This window comes from Chaetodon auriga, chromosome 13 (assembly GCF_051107435.1).
Source record: "Chaetodon auriga isolate fChaAug3 chromosome 13, fChaAug3.hap1, whole genome shotgun sequence".
NCBI classification, from domain to species: Eukaryota; Metazoa; Chordata; class Actinopteri; order Chaetodontiformes; family Chaetodontidae; genus Chaetodon; species Chaetodon auriga.
In genome coordinates, this window is record NC_135086.1 from 4082936 (window position 1) to 4104071 (window position 21136).

A 21136-nucleotide genomic window follows, 5' to 3' on the forward strand; every position below is an offset into this window, starting at 1 on the left:
GACGTTTTGAAACGGAGAAAGAGAGCTCCAGTTTTTGTTTTTTGTTTTTTTTTCTCCTGTATGCCGTGATATTCTCTTTACTTGTCTGTGCAGCATGCATGAGTTTTCAGTGGATACTCCACCAGTATAGCTGTTTTAGGAGAGGCTCTGATTGCTACCTAAATGTGTATATTTAAGGATATTAAGCATTAAATTCACTGGCAATCCCCACATTTCCAGTAGATTGTTCTATGCATTTTATCCATTACCACAAAACCTAAGAAGCTGCAGTGCTATGTGCTGTGTATTTTGTAGATAATTCAGTCAGAATGAGAGTCCAAGTCCTCATTATCCACCACAGCCGAATGCTGCAGTGTCTGTTGTGGTTAAAGGTTGTTTAACCAACACCATTTTAATAGGTAAAAGCTCTTCTTGGCTACTAATGTGCACATTTACGCTGTCCCTCCTTTCCCTTGTTCATTTGCAAAACTCTAACAGCAGTTTGCAGAATGCACGCATACACCAAAAGATATGGCATGTTTTCAGTGCAGATATGCTCATAAATAGAAGGATGTGCAGTTTGTGTTCTTGATCTTAGGAATAAGTGTCTTTTTTTCTTGCCTTTAGACGTGTCAGTTGTAGTATGCAGATGGTGACGGCATGTCAGTACATTTTGCAACCTGAAACACTGTGTTCTCTGACAAGCTCCATGGGGGGGATCTCAGAGGCGCAGGGTCTTATGAATGGCACCTCATTAGAAACAGATTCTGAATTCAGATTTTCCTCATTTCAAATACGACAGTCATTCTTTTCAAAATCTCATGTAAAAAAAAAACAAAACAAAAAAAAACGGGTAAACAGCATTTTAACCTCCCACCGTGTCACCAGTCAAGCCTTTAGGATCCTGCAGTAGGTGGAGTCTTCTCCTTCTGCCTCTTTGATGTATTCTCCTGTTTGCCTGGTCCTCAGCTCCTCCCCCTGCACTCCTCCCTGCACTCCCTCAACCCAACCTACAATCCCACTCATGCACACTGCGGCCTCTCTTTCTCCTGAGTACCGCAAGGAGTAACCTATCAAGCCTTTGCTGAAGGATGTTATAAATGAAAATTTTTGCCAATATTCCATCCACTTTGCTAACTGGATTCAGTGATATGTGTTCCCCAGTACAGTATATTTCAGAGCCTGCAGTTTGAAACTGAACACTTAAAATGTACCTAATTTCTTTGAAGGCACTCAGGCGATTAGAAATTGATAGAGTGGATGCGAAACAGCTCTGTGTGCGTGCAAGCGTCTATGTTGAGTGTTGATATGTGAGCTCATATTTGTGTGCATTGATGTTTGAGATCCATAACACTGTGCAACGGAAAAACGTACAGTTGTTGTTTTACTTGAAAATATATTTCTCCCACTTTACTCTGAACATAAGAATAACAAGCCACCAGAACTATAGCTTTATTATGAAGGTACATTGAGAGGTTAATTTCAAAGTTAAATACCATTTAGCAAAAATATAGTCCAAAAAATTCCTGTTTTGAATGTTAACAAAGGTACATCTAAAAGAACTCGGCGTATCTTTACGGACAGTGGATGTACTGATGCTATTCTACTATTTTTATTAATACCAATAGACTCTAGATGAGTATGTTCAATCAAATGAAAAGTCTGCTTCTCTTGCTTTCTTAAAGGAACACAAATCATTGGTTCAGTTCCAAAGAGTGATAAAGGAATCTATAAATTTTGCATTTACAAGATCCTGCAACGAAGGCGTTGTAAGTTACTCTTTCTGGGCACCGCAGGTTCGAGCAGCACCGATGTTAAGGAAAACCGAAACCTGGACAACGTGTCCTGCAAAGACGGGGTGGGAGTGGCTGAACAGCTCCCCAATGGAAGCGGCCTGGGCAGTCGAAAGCGTCCCCTAGAAGAGGGAAACAATGGACACACACACTCGAAGTTCCGCGCCAAGAAGCGCAAGAAAACACCAGGGCCAGTCCTGCCAAAGAATGCCCTGATGCAGTTGAACGAAATCAAACCGGGTCTTCAGTACAAACTGCTGTCTCAAACGGGACCGGTCCACGCGCCAGTTTTTGTCATGACTGTGGAGGTCAATGGACAGATGTTTGAGGGCATGGGCCCGACTAAGAAGAAGGCTAAACTAAACGCAGCTGAGAAAGCGCTGCGTTCCTTCGTCCAGTTCCCCAATGCCTCTGAGGCACACCTGGCCATGGGTCGAACATTGACCGTCAACACAGACTTTACATCTGACCAAGCTGACTTCCCAGATATGCTCTTCAATGGCTTTGAGACACCAGCCGCACCTGAAGAATCCTTCTATCTAGGCTCTAATGGTAGCAGCTCCTTAAACTCACTAGGGGAGTACCCACTGCCCACACCACCTGGCAGCAACCTTGCCCAGGCCCCATTGCCCCCTCCATCAGCATTCAGCTCGCCCTCCAGTGGCAAAAACCCAGTCATGATCCTCAATGAGCTCAGGCCAGGCCTCAAATATGACTTTGTCTCAGAGAGCGGGGAGAGTCATGCCAAGAATTTTGTGATGTCAGTAACGGTGGATGCACAGACGTTTGAAGGCTCAGGGCGCAACAAGAAGTTGGCTAAAGCTCGGGCAGCGCAGGCCGCCCTCTCAGCTCTCTTCAACATGCAGCTAGACCAGACACCATCCCGGCAACCCATACCAAGAGAGGGATTGCAGCTTCACCTACCCCAGGTAAGACATTTATTTTCTTCATCCATTGTCATACTCAGAGAATCTGACCAGACCAGAACAGAAACTCACCCATCTAATTTATTTGGCCAAGATGTCCACCACGAGTTGCATCGCCCACGTGCTTTCTGTCAGGAATTGTCAGGTTGACTCAACGTCAGACCACGAAACTGTGAATTATTTTGAATGGCCTCATCATTTTTAATTTAATAAGCCAAATAAATCTTTTCTCTTGCTCTTGAGTTACAACATCTATCAAGTTTTATGGAATGCATCATGCCTGTGAAAGTCATAATACAGATCTGTTGGCAGTAGTTGAAAAAGACTGAGCTCATCAGAGTACCCTTATAATTAAAAATGTGCACGACCCTGCTTCACTTTTTTGAATATGGGTTAATGAATTTTAGATAGAATGACCTTTCAGGTTTTAGGAAATTCTAGACACCATAACATTAACCACTGGAAGCAACAAAGTTGAAGGATTTACTTTTATTTTGTTCAGTAACAGCACTTTTTTTTTTATCTCTACCTTTTTTACCTTCCTTTCAAAAGGCTGCAGTGGCATATCAGACACGTCATTTTGTCATTTCTGCCTTCATTAAAGCTGTCAGTGGCTCATTTAACTGACCTTCTCAGTCATCAGTAGACTTGTAATTAGAATTTAAGGGGGAGAGTCAAACATGACAGAACTTAAAATCACAAAGATTGAGACTGGGAGGGGGTTTTTGAAGTGCGTGGAGCTGTAACACTAACACTGGATCCAGATAATCACTGTCATGGCAGATAATGAAGATGCCAGTGCCTGATGCATATCTTACATCTCTCTAGATAGAAGTGTTCGGATGAAATACGCTCCTCTGTCTAATGAACTTATTCCAATATGTTCAGATTATATCATAGTATAATTTGGTAAATTAGTAGTCTTTAATAGTCTAGTACGGACGTCCCCTGGATTTGACCTTTGGGTTGCCACTCCAAGCTGCTCCCCCTGTCAAACTGTGCTGTTCTCACAGGTTATCATCAAAACCTCACTCACATCAGGTGTGCAGGGACTAAGGGCAGGTGGTTGCTTTTGATGCCACTGCAGAGGTGACTGTCGGAGCCATGCCAGTGTGCGACGAGAGATAACGCCGCCTGCAAAGCTAATCAGCACAACACACTGTCAACAGTCCCCTCCCCAAAGCCTTTTCTGTTCCTGTACCCACTCTCTCCTCTTGTCAACTGATTTATTCGACAAGAACCCCATTTTAATGATAGCGCCCCCACTAATTGCTCTATCAATTCTCTGTCTTGGTATTTAATTTCTGCAGCCTGTTTCCATCTGGCATGGAACTAATGGGGGAAAATGGTTGGAGTCCACTGCTGTTGCGCAAAACATGTTAACTTTAGTTTTGCCATTTTGTAGTTTGAGCTGGTTTTGTTGACGCTCAAACCATCGAAAACGTGTTTAAACAAGGAAAGCAAGTCTTCTTTTAAGTCATTCCTCAGTGGAAACATTTTTTGGATGTATGTGCTTTTTGTCCGAGCGATCAGATCTTCCACTTCATTGTTCTCCTGGAGATTAACAGTCATTTCTGCACCATAGACGACCTTGACATTCGAAATTCAAATGATGTGGCTTCGAGTGGGTGACTCCGGAGTAGCAGGGAAGTAATATAGGACTAATCTCTTTAATTTGTGGTCATCCAGCCGTCGTCTCTCCTCTTGGTCGTCGTCATTTTCCATCACATTAGCGGTGGATAAAGAGCCTGCGAGAGGAGATGGCTGTCCAAGAACAAAAGATGTGTGAAGTTCACTCGAGGTTTCCCCCCAGAGTTTAGGCTGCAGCTTTAAACCTCGTGGAGCGTCGACAAACCTTTGTTCGCGTCTGTTGCTCGGGTTTACTCGTTCGGCTTTTGCTCCGTGTGATTCGCCGTCAGAGGGGAGACGGTAAATTATAACTGTCATGCCAAACTCAAACAGCGACGCTTGAAAGACGGTTAGGTGTACCTCAGGGGGTCAACCTACTTTCACTTGTTGCCGTTTCAACGCTCTGACTCTTGTTTGGAGCTGAATGCGAGCACTGTGACAGGTACATGGTGCTCTAGGGGAGGATAACATCAGACGTGCTTTGTAAGCTGACATATCTGACACAAGCTTGTGTTTGTGTGCTTGCGTGCATGTGTGTGCGTGTGTGTGTGTGTGTGTGTGCGTGTGTGTGTGTGCGTGTGTGTGTGTGTTTCCAGGTTCTGGCTGACGCCGTCTCTCGCCTGGTGGTGGATAAGTTCAGTGAGTTGACAGACAACTTCACCTCCCCCCATGCACGACGGAAAGTCCTAGCAGGGGTGGTCATGACAACAGGTAGAGTCGGGTTGCTTTTATGCTCGCAGCAGACGCACTGACAAGCAATTTTCAAGTGTTATTCGCAGGAAAATTCAGGCTGCAAGACTCGTGGAGCAAAGTTGACAAGATTCAGTGTTGAGTTGATGTTTCCTCATAGATTAATGGCCTATTTTGCAGCATGTTCAACATTTATGAGTCAAACAACACACACAGTTTTGTTTTCTGTTCATCAGTCAGGGAATTTAACTAAAAACATTTACTCAAATGCTGTATTTAGGTGCAAATTTTAGGTATTTTACTCTTGAGCATTTCCATCCTTTGCTATTTTATACCTCACTCTTTGCTTGACACACTAAATTAAGATTTTACGTGTTTTTATGAATTGTGATTCATGCTGTAGTTGAAGATCTCCTCCAGACTCCCCTTTGAAGAATCATTTTTGTCTGCTCTTTAAATAACATCATCCACTTTTTGCCTGCTGAATAATCCACAAGCTTTGAATAGTCAAATATTTTTCAAAAATGAAACTGTTGGACATGCGATGTCTCCTGCTTTCACTGAAAAATAAATCCTCAAATGTTGCGTTCTGGAGGCTTCAAGTTTGCACATGGCCCTCGTGTAAGTAGCATACTGGACCACATCTGGCTTCTGAGCTCAGTTTAGTGATGTGATATGACAAAATCATGCTTGTAGGTGCTCGTGTTAAACTGGGATTTCAGATTAGCTCAGAGAAGCTTTTCCCCCTGCAGCAGATGGATGTGAAAACAGCCTTCTCCTCTGCACAGTGAACAGGCTGCAGCAACCTACCAGGTTATATGACTCTGCAGGGTCAGACGAGGACCGCGGTGAGACGTGAGCACATGTACATGTCTTTGTTCCCTCTGCCCTCCACAGGGACAGATGTGAAGGAAGCACAGGTCATTTGCGTCTCCACGGGAACCAAATGCATCAACGGTGAGTACATGAGCGACCGCGGCCTCGCTCTCAACGACTGCCACGCTGAGATAATCGCCCGACGCTCGCTCATCAGGTACCTCTACACTCAGCTGGAGTTCTTCCTCAGGTCAGTGGACGGCGCACGTGTGTGCTTGTATCGACAACCTAATGACGCACATATATGTCGCCCTTTACTGGATCTAATTCCACTCATTTTAAGTCCAGCTAAGTGAGCTATAATGAAAAATGTGCCGCCTGTTAGCCCCGCGTTAAATCTGCCATTTGTCTGTCATCGCAGCAACAACAAGGAGGACCACCAGAAGTCGATATTTGTGCAGTGCGAGAAGGGAGGCTACAGGTTAAAGGACAACGTGCAGTTCCACCTCTACATCAGCACCTCGCCCTGCGGAGACGCCAGGATCTTCTCTCCGCACGAGGCCGGAGTGGAAGGTACCGAGCGTCGCCTCGCCGCCTCGCGCCCGGCCTCGCCGCCTCGCGCCCGGCCTCCTCAGCTCAGCCGACGCGTTTTCAATGCGGCCTCATCTTAGTTCACGATTCAGTTTCAGCAACAGTGTTTTTTATTTAATTGAATTTGTAGGTTTTCCTCCCGCTCATGCTCGGTTTCATTTAATTAGAATTTTTACTCCGGTGTCCAAATACGCATTAGAGACACATTTAAACAAGACTGTAGTAATTAGAGCTTTTTGTCATTCGCTGTCTGTCTCTATCAGTCTTTCTCCCACCCGGCCTACACACACTGTCTGTCTGATTAACCTCCCTCTTACTCTTGTCAAAGTGTTTTCCGTTGCACATGGCAGACTGAATAGAAAGCAGCCACATTCAATTAGTCACTGAATAGATGGCGCCTGCTGGTGGAACAGCAGAAAACATTGATAACATAATAATAAATAATAGGTCATGCTTTTGTGGAAGCCATTTTCGCTTCCTTTTCTTTCTCTGTTTCCTCATGTTCCGATTGTACGTGACATTGTTTTACAGACCAGTCGGATTAGTTTGTGATTCCTGCTTCACTTTTATGCTTTTATGCTCTTTCCTGTCTCGCTCAGACCAAGGAGACCGACATCCCAACCGGAAAGCACGGGGACAGTTACGGACAAAAATTGAGTCGGGCGAGGGCACCATCCCTGTCAGGTCCAGCAACACCATCCAGACCTGGGACGGGGTCCTGCAGGGGGAGAGGTTACTCACCATGTCCTGCAGTGACAAGATCGCAAGGTAATTTGTTACCGCAGACAGTTTGTGGTTTATATTATACTTCATATTCATTATAACTGTATGTCTATATGTAACTACATACCTTTTGTGAAATATGTTTGTTAACTTTCTTGTCGAGAGTCAGATGACAGGATTGATGCTACTTTTTTGTCTGTGTGTGCTGAATATGAAGCCAGCAGCCCGTTAGCTTAGCTTAGCATAAAGACTGGAAAGAGGGGGAAACAGCTAGCCTGGCGCTGTGCGAAAGCACATCCACCCACCAGCACCTCCAAAACTCGTTAATTCACACATTTTGCATCTTGTTTTGTTTAATCCATCCAAAAGTGTGTTTGCTTCATATACAGCAACTAAACATGCTTCGTACTCTTGTGGTAATTTTATACAGAAAGCACATTTAGCCTTGTTTCATGATGCTCTTTTTATGCATTTTATTTATTCATACTGCGATGAATTGCATTATATCCTCGATTTGTCATTTCAAGTCCATCATTTTCTTCGGGGAGTGTCAGGGACAATCTAAATTGATGGATCCTCTGTCCCTGGGGCATTTTTACTGGCGGATCATCGCATCCTTAGTCTCTGTCCATGTTCAAGGCAACACTGTGCCTCCCCTGTGATGAACGATAAAACTTCTCCATAACTCTTCTCATGAGCAGCTTTTTTTTTCTCCTCCGCCTCCTCCTCCTCCTCCTCTTCCTCCTCCCGCGTCCAGGATCGTAATACCTTGCCTGATCGCACAGAGTGATTGAATGCCGAGTGTGTGTTTGATGAGCGAGATGTCGAGTGTGTGGCGAATGCTGTTTGCGCCGTGTGAGAAGTCTTGTTGCCTCTTCGGCGTGTCACTGCCGCCACTAGTGATTCAGAATTTGTGTGGTTGTCCAAAGTGGAGCGATCCAAGTCAGTAGAGGGCAAAATAGGCTGGAGAGCGTACACTTAGTCATGTGGGTTATTTCTGCCCAAGCTTTACTAGATAACAAGGAAAAACAGGAGATATTTTAAAGTTGACACAGAGTTGATGCAGAGCGTCAGAACATTAACCCTTTACAGTTGAGATAAGGGATTTGTGTTATGACTATGTCTCTTCCGCTGTGAAGAAAAGACTTGGAAAGGCTTCTCACTCTGCCCTCTCATGATACAGCTATTAGCCAGGTGAGAAATGTGCTGCCCACCTGCTTCTGTCCTCTTGTGAGTGATTGTTAGCCGCAGGGCTGCTATTTAATACAGCAACTGACTGGCGCGCGTTGACCATGCCCGTAATGTTCCCTGCGCACGCGTTGTTTCCTCTCCTCTCATTTTGGCTTTGATTACACGCCCAGCCCCACGGCTTCAGGGAGAACAGGCCGTCCTCTGCCTGAGAGTCTGCTGCGCCCGGCTATTGAATGAGCTCATTAGCAAACAGGCAAAGCTAGCGATTATGGCTTAGTTCTGTTTGTCCTGCTGCCTCATGTTGTTATTTCTTTAACAGCTGATTACAGCGGACCTTCTGACTTCTTCTGACCCTGTTCCCCTGTGTGTGTGTGTGTGTGTGTGTGTGTGTGTGTGTGTGTGTGTGTGTGAGAGTGTGTGTGCGCACGCAGAGCATGTTATTGACTAAGATAACACAAAGAAACACAGAGATGTTTGACGGGAATGAAATTGAATGCGTCTGAAAACATGACGGGGATCGTGTGCTTGCGTCTTCGCGGTTCCTCTGACACGCCGTGTGTGTCCTTTTCGAGTGTTTTCGGATGTGTTTGTGTAACCCTGCACGGCACAGAATATTATAAGGCTGTTTGACTGTGCTGAATGTGTGCTTTACTGCTCGCAGCCATGAGTTCGGAGATTTCATTTGCGCCCCCCCACCCCCACCCACCTCAGTTTCACACACAACATCACGCACTCCCTCACACACATATACACACAGAGAATATTGCATATGGAAACAATGGTCCCCTGTAATAGCCTGGGGTCTCATGCTTGCATATTCCTCATTGTTCTGGGTCCGTGTTGGTAATTTCACACACTCTCAAACAGACTGCCTGAAGTCAAAGGAAGAATGAGAATCATCACAGTCAGCTTCTTGTTTTTGAGAAGTTTTTTAGGGGACAGAGTTCGTGATAATCAATATATTTCTTGCTACCAACAAATCCAATAAAAAGACCAAAACCAGCGATGAGTCGATCTACTAACAGCTAATGTTTCCAGTGGAGACGAAGCCTCACACAGCCAAGTTTCTACAGTTTCAATGAAGCATTTCATTGGCATTGAAATTCTTCGATGTCGGGCTTCCTTCAGCACTCCAATGTATGAAGAAACATCACAAAATCTAAAGTAGAATCTAAGACTTGAAATAGTGCAGCTGCTAAAATAAAGGGATATAATCTAATTACAAAATGAACTATGATGCTGTGGTCAACAGCTGACACCTGTGGTCTTAAGGTGAATGACAGTTAGATGCATACACAGTAAAGTAAGCAGGTTGTGCAGTACTGTGGTGAATGTATATACATAATGAGAAGAGGCTGTGGACACGTGTGCACATGAACACACTGATACACGGACAAACAGCTTATGAACAGATGAACATATATACACTGAGATGTGAACAGGTTGTAAATAGTAAGTAACCATGTGAGTAAGCAGGTGGAGCCATTGGAGTAGAATGTATGTACAGTACACATATGGCAGTAGTATAAAGTATCAAAGTGTAAATTGTCATCCATGTATCAGGAGCTCTGTCGTTGTCCAATTTCGGCTGTTTTAACGAACAACGCCGTGGAGTCGTGACCTGTTTTTAAAGATTTGCGTCTCAGGAACGGATGGGCTTCGGCTTGAGACGCTGAAAAACTCATAGGTGGTTTGGGGCTTTATTTTTTTCATGGAATTTGTTGGCAACAAGAAATATCCCCCCGTCATCTTCACTCTGGTTTTCCTCCCCGGTCTCTCTCATCTTCCTCCTTTTCCTCTCCCATTTTCTCAGCCCTCACTGTCTCTCCCCCTCTCTCTGTCTGAAGATGCCTCACAGAGCATGTCAATGGGAAAGGGACTGGGGAGCGACGGCTAATGACACAGCATAGAAACACACACGAGTTTGTAGAAAATGAAATTGGATGCCCGAGAGTGTACACAAGTGTAGGATTGTGGGTTTTCGTGTGTGCTAGATTTGTGCACTGGCTGGTTATGGATGAATATATTTCCCTCATGCTGTCGGATGTTCACTTACGCTCGTACCACATTATCATATTTCTTCATATATTCGGTCTCTAGTGAACGCTGGTGTTTGGTTTGAAGCCCATCCAGCGAGCACTTTTTAGGCTGATTGCAATCATTTCACCACATCTTCCCTTGAAAGTCATATTTTCGTGATTAGCACGATGAGGAGCTGACAGGAGAAAATATGGGAAGGAAAGGTGGTGTCTGCTGTGGTTGTAATCAGCTGCTCCCGAGCTTCGTTTGCTTATCGTGGCGCTTTAATGGTTCATGTGGAGTCACACGTCGCAAACAAATTTTACACTATGTCCCAACTTTTTGGGAAATTTATTGATGTTTTCTGATATTTATAAAAGTGAATAAAGTTTTTGGTTTGGTCTGATTTGATTTGAGCTTAATATTATTTATAATTACCACAAATATCTGTTTTAAATGACACTTTGCCGCCAAATGAGCTCCGCCTCCACGCTCTCTGATGTGTGTGTGTGCGTTCCCTCTGCAGGTGGAACGTGGTGGGCATCCAGGGCTCTTTGATGAGCTACTTCACAGAGCCAATCTACTTCTCCAGCATCATCCTCGGCAGCCTTTACCACGCCGACCACCTCTCCAGGGCCATGTACCAGCGCATCGCAGACATCGAGGACCTGCCCCAGCAGTTCACCCTCAACAGGCCCCTGCTCAGCGGTCAGTGCCTGCTTTGATGTGGAGTGTTTGGGGAAATAAGAGGAGACACAGAAGTGCTGAAAGACACTGCAATTTTAAGTTAATAAGAGCTCAGGCTGAAGGAATACAGCGATCGTGCTCACATTTTCACGTCTCGAGGGGGCCGTCTTGTTTGTCTTGCCGTGTGGATATCAAACAGACAGACGGTAATCTTAAACAGTAAACACATTCATCCACCTCGCCGGTCAGTCCGCGGCAGGAAGACAGTTATTGCTTTTCTCCTCTGTTTGATCTGAGCTGACATTTACCTAGTTCCTGTGGAATTTGAATAGCTTTATCATTTTTTGTAAATTTTCAGCATTGGCTTGACCTTTTCAAAAGGCCGTGCAGACCCAGACCCACATTTCTTTTCTTTTTTTTTTTTGACTTTCCTTTTTTAGACGCGGCATTCAGTCTTTGTCTCCTGGTCCTTTGGAGGACGAATAATTTGAGCATGAACAGTTTCCCTGCAAGCAGAATGCTGCGTTTACCAAACGTCTTCATATAAAACACATGCGGCTCCTCTTCATCATTTAAACGTCTGTCATGGACACTCACTTCCTGACCTTTCATTTCTATCCCACTCTTCTTCCTCTTCCTCTTTACTGTATAATTATTATTAAGTGTTGATTGGATAACAGAAGGGCTACAGAATAACGACACCATCAGCGTTCAGATTGGTTCCCCATAAGCCTCGCTGTCTGCCACCAGGTGCGATCTCCTGGGAAATGGAGGCGATCCAGTCTGGCTGGCTCCGTTTCTCTCTGCTTCCATTTCTCCATCATGGATTAAATGAATGAATGAACTCAGGCTTTTCCTCCTAATGTTTTCTTCTGCTCCTCCTCCACCCCGACACCAGCCTCTGCTGTAGTTTACACAAAGTAATACTCAAACTATTTCATTACTCCATATAAAATTATGATAACTTCACGTTACCTCTTCAGTGAACGTGCTTCATGATCGTGATATTGATCGTTTCTGAACAGAAATCTGGAAGCAAGTGCGCTGTGTCCTCTGTTTTTGGTAGTTTTTGGGCTCTCAGGAGCGACACCAACAGTAATACCACTTGGAAACACTGGGAGGTTGAAAAGTCTGTTTGCACTTCAAGTCATGCCCCCTTAGTGCCCCCCGATAGCCTCCAGGATCGGCCTCCACGCTGTGAGGAAATGCTGCACAGTGGATGTTCCAGTTATAAAAGGCGCTTTTTTAACATAACCTGTAACACTACAAAGAAAGTATCAGTTACTGCTGTGGTCAGTAAGCTAATTAGCTGGACATGCTAACATTTGCAGCTTAATTTAGAGCACAAACCGTTTAATCCATTCCTCACACTACTTCAGCGCTCGGATCCAAACGGGCGAAGTGACGCCGTGGTCACTCCTTTGAGAACAGACATCACATCACATGTCCTGGAGCTGTTCGCAGCTCCCCCTGCTCCCCCTGCTCCTCCTCTCTGGTTGCTCTCTAAATGGCGGGTAAAGGAGATAATTGTAGGGGGTTATTAACCTTTTCCGCTTTAGAGAGTTTTTAGCGGTGAAGCACTGTGGCGTTAGAGCACTGAGGATTTCATCCCCTTTAAATCATCTTCTGCCATAAGTGCTGCCAAATGGAACCAAGGAGCTTAATACACACACACACACACACACACACACACACACACACACACACACACACACACACACACACACACAGAGCGAGACACCAGGATTTATGGCATCCATATATCAGCCATTTATACTTCAGATACAGTGGAGATCAATGCTCTGTAGCGTGCTGGGAGAGAGCTGGCTGAGACCTCCGAGTCCCCCTGAGTGGACGGTATTTTGTCTCCACTCAGTCGGACAACAACAAAAAAAAAAAAAAAACAGCAAAGAAGAAACTTGCTATTTCAAGATGTTCGAGCGGTGGGAGCAGCTGTCATTTGAAGGAATGGGCTGCCAGCTTTGGATACCTTTGATACGTTCCTGTGGGTCTCCCACAGAATCTTTGGAAGAAGGAGAAAGAAAATAATTATCTTATTACTGACACTGTTCCACTTGGAGGCTCGAAGCCATTTTTTATGTTTTGAGGGTCTTAATGTTGGCAAAGGGCTCTAAAAATGTTTAATTCAGTACTTCCACAAAGGAACACCTGAAAAATGTAAAATCACTGAATGAGGAGACGCTTGGTTTTCTCTGGACAGCGATGATGTTTGGCCTGCTGAGTCTCTGACCCGCGCTGGTTTTGATTCCAGGTATAAGTAACGCAGAGGCCAGGCAGCCAGGCAAGGCGCCCAGCTTCAGCGTGAACTGGACGGTGGGTGACCAGGCCCTGGAGGTGATCAATGCAACCACAGGCAAGGACGACATGGGTCGGCCTTCACGCCTCTGCAAGAACGCCCTCTACAGCCGCTGGGTGCGCCTCCACTCCAAGGTGAGTAAACCATAAACCTGCGTATCCATTAAGTGGTTTGATGCTTGACTCTATTCACCGTTGTGGGCTGCTTTCTGTTGTTTTCCTCCCATTTTACTGGTTTGAGTCAGTCATACGTCTGGAGAACAGCTCAGTTTAAAATGTTGCCTCCTTGAAGAGCTGGACGGGGAGCAGAGTTGGAGTTACTGTTTGGCATCACTTAGGTCAAACTCGACATTGAATCCCAGCAGCAGCATGATGGTCGTTAACATTCATTACTGGCACTGCGGGTCAGACGCTCACGTCTGGGAAAACAAACCCTAAAATTAGAGCCAGTAGAATCGTGCTGGTTGAATTTATACGCTGGCTTTCTTATTTCTTCCTCCGCCAGTTTGGTTTGTTTGTCTGTTTGTCAGCAGGATTTTGGAAACACTCCTGGCTTGATTTTCATGAAACTTGGTGGAAGGGTGCAGCTTGGCCAAGGAAGAACCCGTTAAATTCTGGAGTGAATCCGAATCACGAGGCAGACACTCAAATTATTTTTTGAACATTTGGCCCTGTCGGAATAAATGTCAAACACCTTAAAATCCAGTGGATGGTAGTAAAGATATACAATGACAAAACACAGCCACGGGGACCAGTGAGACTCCGGACAGTGTTTTCATGGGAGAGGCGGTACATCTGTAACATCACTTGTGTCACTTTTGGAAATAAATCCAGATTTACATGATGGTTGCACTTGCAGATTTGCATGTCACGAAGGAGCGGACAGTTTCCGGAGGTGTCCTCTTCCAGAGCGCCCTTCTGGTTTTATTATCTGGACATGATGGCTCATTCACCTTTTGGGTTTTTCTGTCTCCCTTTCAGCTGTCGTCCATTTTGTGGATCAAGATGCTCAAGCCCAGCTCCTACCATGAAGCCAAGCAGGCAGCCACAGAGTACCACTCTGCCAAGCAGGCGCTCATCAAGGCCTTCCACAAGGCCGGCCTCGGGGCCTGGGTCAAAAAGCCCATCGAGCAAGACCAGTTCACCCTCAGCTCCTGAGGGAGTCAAGGGACCAAGGGATTCCTAAACCCCCCACTCTTTCCCCCCTGACCCAGGCCTGAAAGCAAGAGAGCCCCCTATAAACAACCAGCCCACAGAGACACTTACCTCCGTCCCATGTGTCGGCACGCACGTGCACTTTGTACTCGTGGAAATTAAACGTGCATAGTTTCACAAACCATCCGTCGCTCATCATTCTCATTCCTCAGAGGACCTCAGCCAGACCATGTCTTCTCTCATCATGTTGATTTTTGTCCTTTTATTCTGATTTTAGTGGATGGGGTTTTTCCATCTGCTCGTCTGTTCTGTTTTTAAACTGGAATCCACGGTTTTTACGCCGCTCAGTTGTTTATGTTTCCCGTAGAGGTCATGTTTTCACGCCGTAGACGTGGAAGGTGAAATCACACAGCTCTGCCTGTTTTCTCCGTCAGTGAGTGTAGCCAGTGTAGGGTGAAATGTAGCCTAGAAACACAGGATCTTTGATAACTAAAACCAATGTGTATGGACCTAAAAAAAAAAAATGAATGACTATGATGAACTTTAATTTAAAACTGCATAAATCTCCAGGATGTAAATCTAGTGCTGAACAGAAGATAGTTCTATAACATTTAATGTGTGTTCTTTGGTCCGTTCCTTAGATGAGACTACATGTTCATAGCCCCTGTATTAAAGATGAAAATGTTACTAAATGTCGTGGTCCTGTTTGATTCACTGAGCGCAGAGAATATCAGGCCAGGAGTCGCAGCTGTGTAGATCTTTATGTCCTGTACATTCATTCATTCATCTGTTCTGTAAGTTATTTTCTGTCACTCATTCCATATTTAAACCATGGGGGGCGGGGGGGGCGCGGTCACACCCCCCGACTCCTCCCCTCGCCTGGGTCTTGGGACAAGCTTTGGGAGGTGCTGCACGTTGTATTTTTCCTTGATCTAAGCCATGGCTTTGCATGGGAACTGAAGTGGGAGGCCTACAGAGCAGAACACGTGGTGGAGAGCTTCCGTCAGTGAATGATTTTGAATGAATGCCAGCATCTTCCTCCACAGGCAGCTTTCAATCTTTGTCTCTATTTTGTAGATTTCTTGTGATTGTTTGTTTGTTTTAAGGGGAGGGACAGGGACCTTTTTGTTGTTGTTGTTGTTGTTGTTGTTTTTCGTGAGACTGGGCATTTGAGAATTGGGGGATAATCCTGCAGTGAAAGCAGAGTTGGCATCAACAGACCTCTCAGATCTTGTAACTTTGTGGCAGGGCTCCATGATGGATGAACTATTAATAGAAGACGTGGTCGATGCGCTGCGGTGCCACGTGCAGTGATTTACATTCACTGCATGTCACATTACGCCGGCCTGCAGTCATAGTTGAAGTGCAAACGAGCTGTAATCCCTCCACATGACTCCGTTTGAGGAACCGTGAAGCAACATGCCGTCATGTTCTGTGCTCATGTCTGACAAACTCTACCGGTGGGTCGCACCCAAACGCATCGCAGTGTGATGTCACTTCCGTCGTCCTCTCTTCTGCATCTACAGAAACACGTTAGCCGCGTAGACGACCTCCGTGAACTGACCTGCCATCTTTTGCACCCCGCGTGCATGAATGTCCTCGTGTTTTAAAATCTGTAAATGAGGATGTGTTTCCAAGTAACTGCAGCGAGTTCCTCCTCCCAGCTGTAGGAAGTGTGTGTGTTTGAGTGTGTGTGTGTGTGTGTGAGCGAGCGAGAGCTGTGTGTGTGCTCAGACGTCTTTTAGCATACTCTGTGGAATCTTCACCAAAGATGATGATGTCCATGTGTGTTTCTGCCCTCCTTTTTTCCTTACAGAGATTTCTTTTTAAATCCTCACTTTTTTTAAAATCGACCCTTTACTGTTTTTTTTTTTTTTCTAAACCCACTGAATAATGTACCTTTGATTTGTACAAAAAACTATGTATTCCATTCAGTGTGGGGGAAATTGAATTGTCAGGCTTCTTTAGTGCACCTGTAGCTGTCGGTGGCCACTTGTATATTGTGACCTGCAATCATTATCGCTGCAGTATCGTAGTTCTGTGTATATAAGGAACGACAAAAATGACTAAATCTGTTCCACGTACAATCATTTCATCCCATCCTAAAAACTGAACTCTCTCCCTCTTCCTGGGATTGTGACGATGTTAATGTTCCTAAGTATCAGTGGTTCTCTGTGACTCACCGGGCACCATAAAGCATGGCACTAACACTGCCGGGGTTAACATGATTCATCCCCATTGTAGCCACCAACGTCTAAAAGAATATGCACTGTAAGGTGCCTCAGCTCCGAGTGGCATCCACCAGCTGGCACGGGCGATGTCATATATGTACCTTTTTTACTTCTAGTCGGTTGTTTTATGAGTCAGTATTAGAAAAGCAGGAAAAGGGAATCTGCCAGAGTTGACTTAAAGGTAGAAACCTTGAAATTTGGTTCTAAAAAAATAAGTAACTGTGGCGATCCAGTGCCCCCACCCGCAGACGAATAGACCCAGACCAAAGTCACAAGCAATACTCCTGATGTCTCCTTTAATGTTGCTCCATCACACACAGGAGTCTGAATGGTTTCCCTCCCCCGCTGCTCCTCCGCTCTTTGTTCTCCTGTCTTCTTCTTCTCTCTCTCCAAAGCTGTCTGAGGATTTTTTTCTTTTCTTTTTTTTTTTTTGTATATTTCCCCCTAAAGAGACTGCCTGCTTCTAGACTTTTATTTTTCTTTTGACTGCACTAAAGATGTCAAATGATGATGTCATGATATAAAACCGTCCCCGGATTGGATGGCAACTATCACAGCAAGAACTGAACTGCTTCTGCTTAACCCTTTGTGAATCCTCGATGATGGTCGGTGCCCCCACCCTCTGCAGCTGCACCTGCAGGGTCTTTTTCGTTGTTTTGGTTCTTTTGGCCGGGGGCGACCCCAGGGTGGTCAGTGTCGGTCCACTCGGGGTTCCAGAGCCAGCGCTTTCCCGTTCTCCCTCTCTCCAGTTGTCCGATGTGTGAAAAACCGCCACCAACAGAACCCACGACCTTGCATGTACTACCAAACACTGAAGCTGCACCTAGCATGATGACAAACTTTTAAAGGACTCGAGTAGAAAAAAAAAAAAACAGCTAAAGATAGATATATAAAATGAACAAAAAAGAATAAAAGAGTTCTTAGTTTACTTTTGCACATGGTTGGCATTCTTTCTTACCGTGTTGTGAGTGTGTCTGTCTCTGTGTCCTTACAAGGAATGGAAAAAAAAAATAGAAATTTGCACACTTAATGGTTCATATACGATGCTTTAAATGCTTAAAGGATGAAATTAATTGCATCATCGTCTGATCATGCTCTCAGGCCGCATTACCAAGAGAGATTTTATTGTAAGATGAATCATTTATGAGAAGCATCACACAGAATAAATGCCTTTCTCTCCAGTCACACTGCTCTGCTGAACTAGCCGTTGCTGTGAGGACGGTGATGTGAGCGGCGTCACGCGTCCAAAGTACAAACACAACAATGAAAAAACACTCAAACCCTACACGTACAGAAGCAGTATCAGTGAAAATGTACTTGAAGTATAAAAGGAAAAGTGCTTATTCTGCCTCTTTCAGCGTGACACATCACTATTAATACTTTATTAGAGTCTTAATGTTGATGCATCAGTGGATAAGCAGCCTTTTGCTTCTTTGGACCTTAAATGATTATTAAGTAAAACCAGAATTTCAGAGTGGAGAAGTGTCTTAAAAGACAAGAAGCCCAGCTAGACTGCCTTTCTAATCCTTAATAATGTGTTGTATTTTATATTTTATCCAGAGTTTTGTATGTAAAATCTTATTCTGAAAACTGCTGTTAGCTAAAGCTGTCAAAACGGGGTGAAAGAAGAATATTTCCCTCTGAAATGTGGGGTAGTAGAAGTATAAAGTAGCATAAAATGGAACTGACACGTCGGGGAAGTTAAGAAATGTAACATAGCATCAACAAAAAGCTTTGACAAGAACTTCAGGATCTCGCATCTTCTGAGTAAAACATTTGTTTCTAGATTAATTATCCAACGATCATTGTTTGAAATATATGTGATGAATACTTTTCCAATACTCCTGTTTCATTTCTGGCTGTTTCACACTTGATGTGAAAAATGAAATATTTGGCCAATGATTTTTTTTTTTTTTTAATACTAAGATCTTTAAATGTTAATCCGAGAGACATCAAAATTTGTTCTTTCTACTGAATAACGTTGACTTCTCGTCATTTTACCAGCCTGCTCTCACCGTGCAGCACACTGAACACCAACCTTCAAGAAATCCTCAGTGAATAAATTAACATCTGAGGAAAGAAGTCTGAACAGGGAAAGTAAAAATCATAGAGGGCAACCAGTCAATAGGGTGCAGTGCGAGCGTGTGTGTGTGTGTGTGTGTGTGTGTGTGTGTGTGTGTGTGTGCGTGTGTGCAGCATCCCAGCAGATACTGCCATCAGATCAATAATAAATCACACATCAAGCTTTGCTTTTAAACACTACGCCCCTGTGCTCATAACTCCATTGACATGATGAAAGCGGCTGAAAAAGCAGATTCAAACGGTAATAAAAGGCGAACGCAGCTCCGACTAAAACATGTTAGGAACTCTGCCTTCCTCAATAATTCAGAAGCCATCTGCTGGATGTTAGCAGCCGCGCTGCTGTTTACATAAACATTAATATCAGCACAGCTATCAGGATACAAGTGTTACGTGTTACAGCAGATCACGGTTACAATGGCCAGCAGGCACGCTCAGCCGACACGCCTCGGGTGAAGCATCAGCGTCGGATGTTTTATCACTTATGATTTTGTGCTTAATGTCAGCTGAGTGGAGTCTGACAGCAAGTTTATCAAACTTGTGAAAACCACAGGAAAATATTTAAATCAATGTGTGCAACAGCTTCCTTGACTCAGACTCCCCCAAATGATGAACGAACGCAGACCCTGGTCTGAAGCACTTGATGAAGGCACTTGACTGTGCAGTTTTGTTGATGATCTGTCAGGCTGAAACACGTTTTAATGAGCATATTTCAATAAATTTTTAAAGTGTTTTACTAGAAGCCTTCTGACAGATTTCTATAATTCAGCACTAGATTTGAGCCTCACTTTAAACAAAACTGCCGTTTGAGCTTGACAGAAACTATATACAGTAAAAGCATGGAGTCCAGTCCAGTCCAGTCCAGTCCAGTCGAGGATGGCGAGGATGGCGAGCCCTCTGGCGCAGTGTGAGTGTGAGAGCGAGGGCAGCAGCTTGTGCCCCTGAGAGAAATGACAAATCATTAGCTCTGGTCCAGAGGTAAATGGGAGCCACACTCTTTCAAGGCCCACATTTCCATTTCAATTTTCTGCTCAACAGAGTTGATGTATGTGGCGAATCACACAGCAAGACCGCTCTCTGCCTCGGCCGGCTCCAGCCTCCTGTTATTCACTGGCAAGAATACCTCTGTGACCTTGTGTGTGTGTGTGTGTGTGTGTGTGTGTGTGTGTGTGTGTGTGTGTTTTATACACTGATAGCATCAAAGCCATTGTCACTGAGTCCAAGGCGAAGAGACAAGTGAGGAGAGTCTCAAAGCAGAGGAGTTTAAAAAACAGAAAACTAAAATCAGTGTTTCCACTGAGGTGTGTGTCGTGATAAAACTTACACGACTTGCTGAACTAGAAAGAAGACACATCTGTATAAAGAGAGAAATTCTGATAAACAACATGATAAACATGTGCTCCGCTTACAAAAAAAAGTCAGCGATGGGTAACTTAGTAGAAAGTTGTGGTCTGGCATGTTTCACTGCAACAGTTCTGCAATTATAAACTCGTCTCCGGAAGTTTTCCAGTGAAAACAGAATCAGAAACACTCGGTGAAATGGGAGTCTGCATGTAAATTGCATGCAGAATAACGTAGTGTGAACACAGATGGATGCTGCCTGCCTGCCACAAAGTGAGAGGACATAATGAGCTGCAGAGGGACAGACGGCTGCAGCCTCCAGCCCGACGCCCCGACAATCCCGCCAACATGAAACAGAATTTTTCAGGCTGTTGAAAATATGTTTTTCCGTCAGCACACACGGGCCGTTACACTTTAATACATCGACATTTTGGAACATTTCATAATCACAGGAAGAAGAAAAGTTTTATTTATTAAAGATAAGCTGGCAATTACAGCCTCAGTGGAGTTTAAACACAGTTTGGTTGCAAAAATAAATGATTGAATTGATGGTGGCAGATTTTTTTTTTGTCCTCTTTTAATTAAGTTTTTCTCTGAGGAGGTTTTGAAGATTCTGTTTTTCTGTCCTTAAGATGCGTCTTGAAAGAGGAGAAAATCTTCTTCTCTCCTTTGTATTGTTGTTTTGTTGAGTGTTTAAGAACATGTTTGTGCCATGGTTTTCTAATTCGATTGTGCTGACGACACGCGAATGAAAAATATTTTGAAAGAAAGAAAAAGGAAATCCAAGGTAACCGTTAGCCTTTAAAGTGTTGATGTTTCAGAAAGGCCTTCATCTGGAAGCATCAGATTAAAATTTCTTTGTACTTCCAAAACTAGAAAAAGTCAATTTCGCAGCCAGGTTGCAGTTGAAGATCTGTCCTCCTGTAGTTATCAGTGCAGAACACTTGAGGGCAGATCTATGAGTGCTCGC

At 44.4% G+C, this 21136-nt stretch overlaps 1 protein-coding gene across 4 annotated transcripts in view; it reads left to right on the plus strand.

Annotated features, from left to right (window-relative positions):
• Positions 1–17674, plus strand: part of adarb1b (adenosine deaminase RNA specific B1b) — a 101377-nt gene extending 83703 nt beyond the window's left edge. For 3 of the 4 annotated variants that reach the window (XM_076747333.1, XM_076747334.1, XM_076747332.1), the window contains 8 exons: positions 1776–2701; positions 4924–5038; positions 5915–6083; positions 6255–6406; positions 7024–7192; positions 10884–11065; positions 13317–13495; positions 14342–17674. In XM_076747333.1, the coding sequence (XP_076603448.1) occupies positions 1776–2701; positions 4924–5038; positions 5915–6083; positions 6255–6406; positions 7024–7192; positions 10884–11065; positions 13317–13495; positions 14342–14518 (2069 nt within the window). In that variant the 3' untranslated portion in view covers positions 14519–17674. Of the gene's footprint in view, positions 1–1729; positions 2702–4923; positions 5039–5914; positions 6084–6254; positions 6407–7023; positions 7193–10883; positions 11066–13316; positions 13496–14341 lie in introns of all 4 variants that reach the window. The other variant, XM_076747335.1, reaches the window with a different exon arrangement.
• The last annotated feature ends 3462 nt before the right edge of the window (positions 17675–21136 follow it).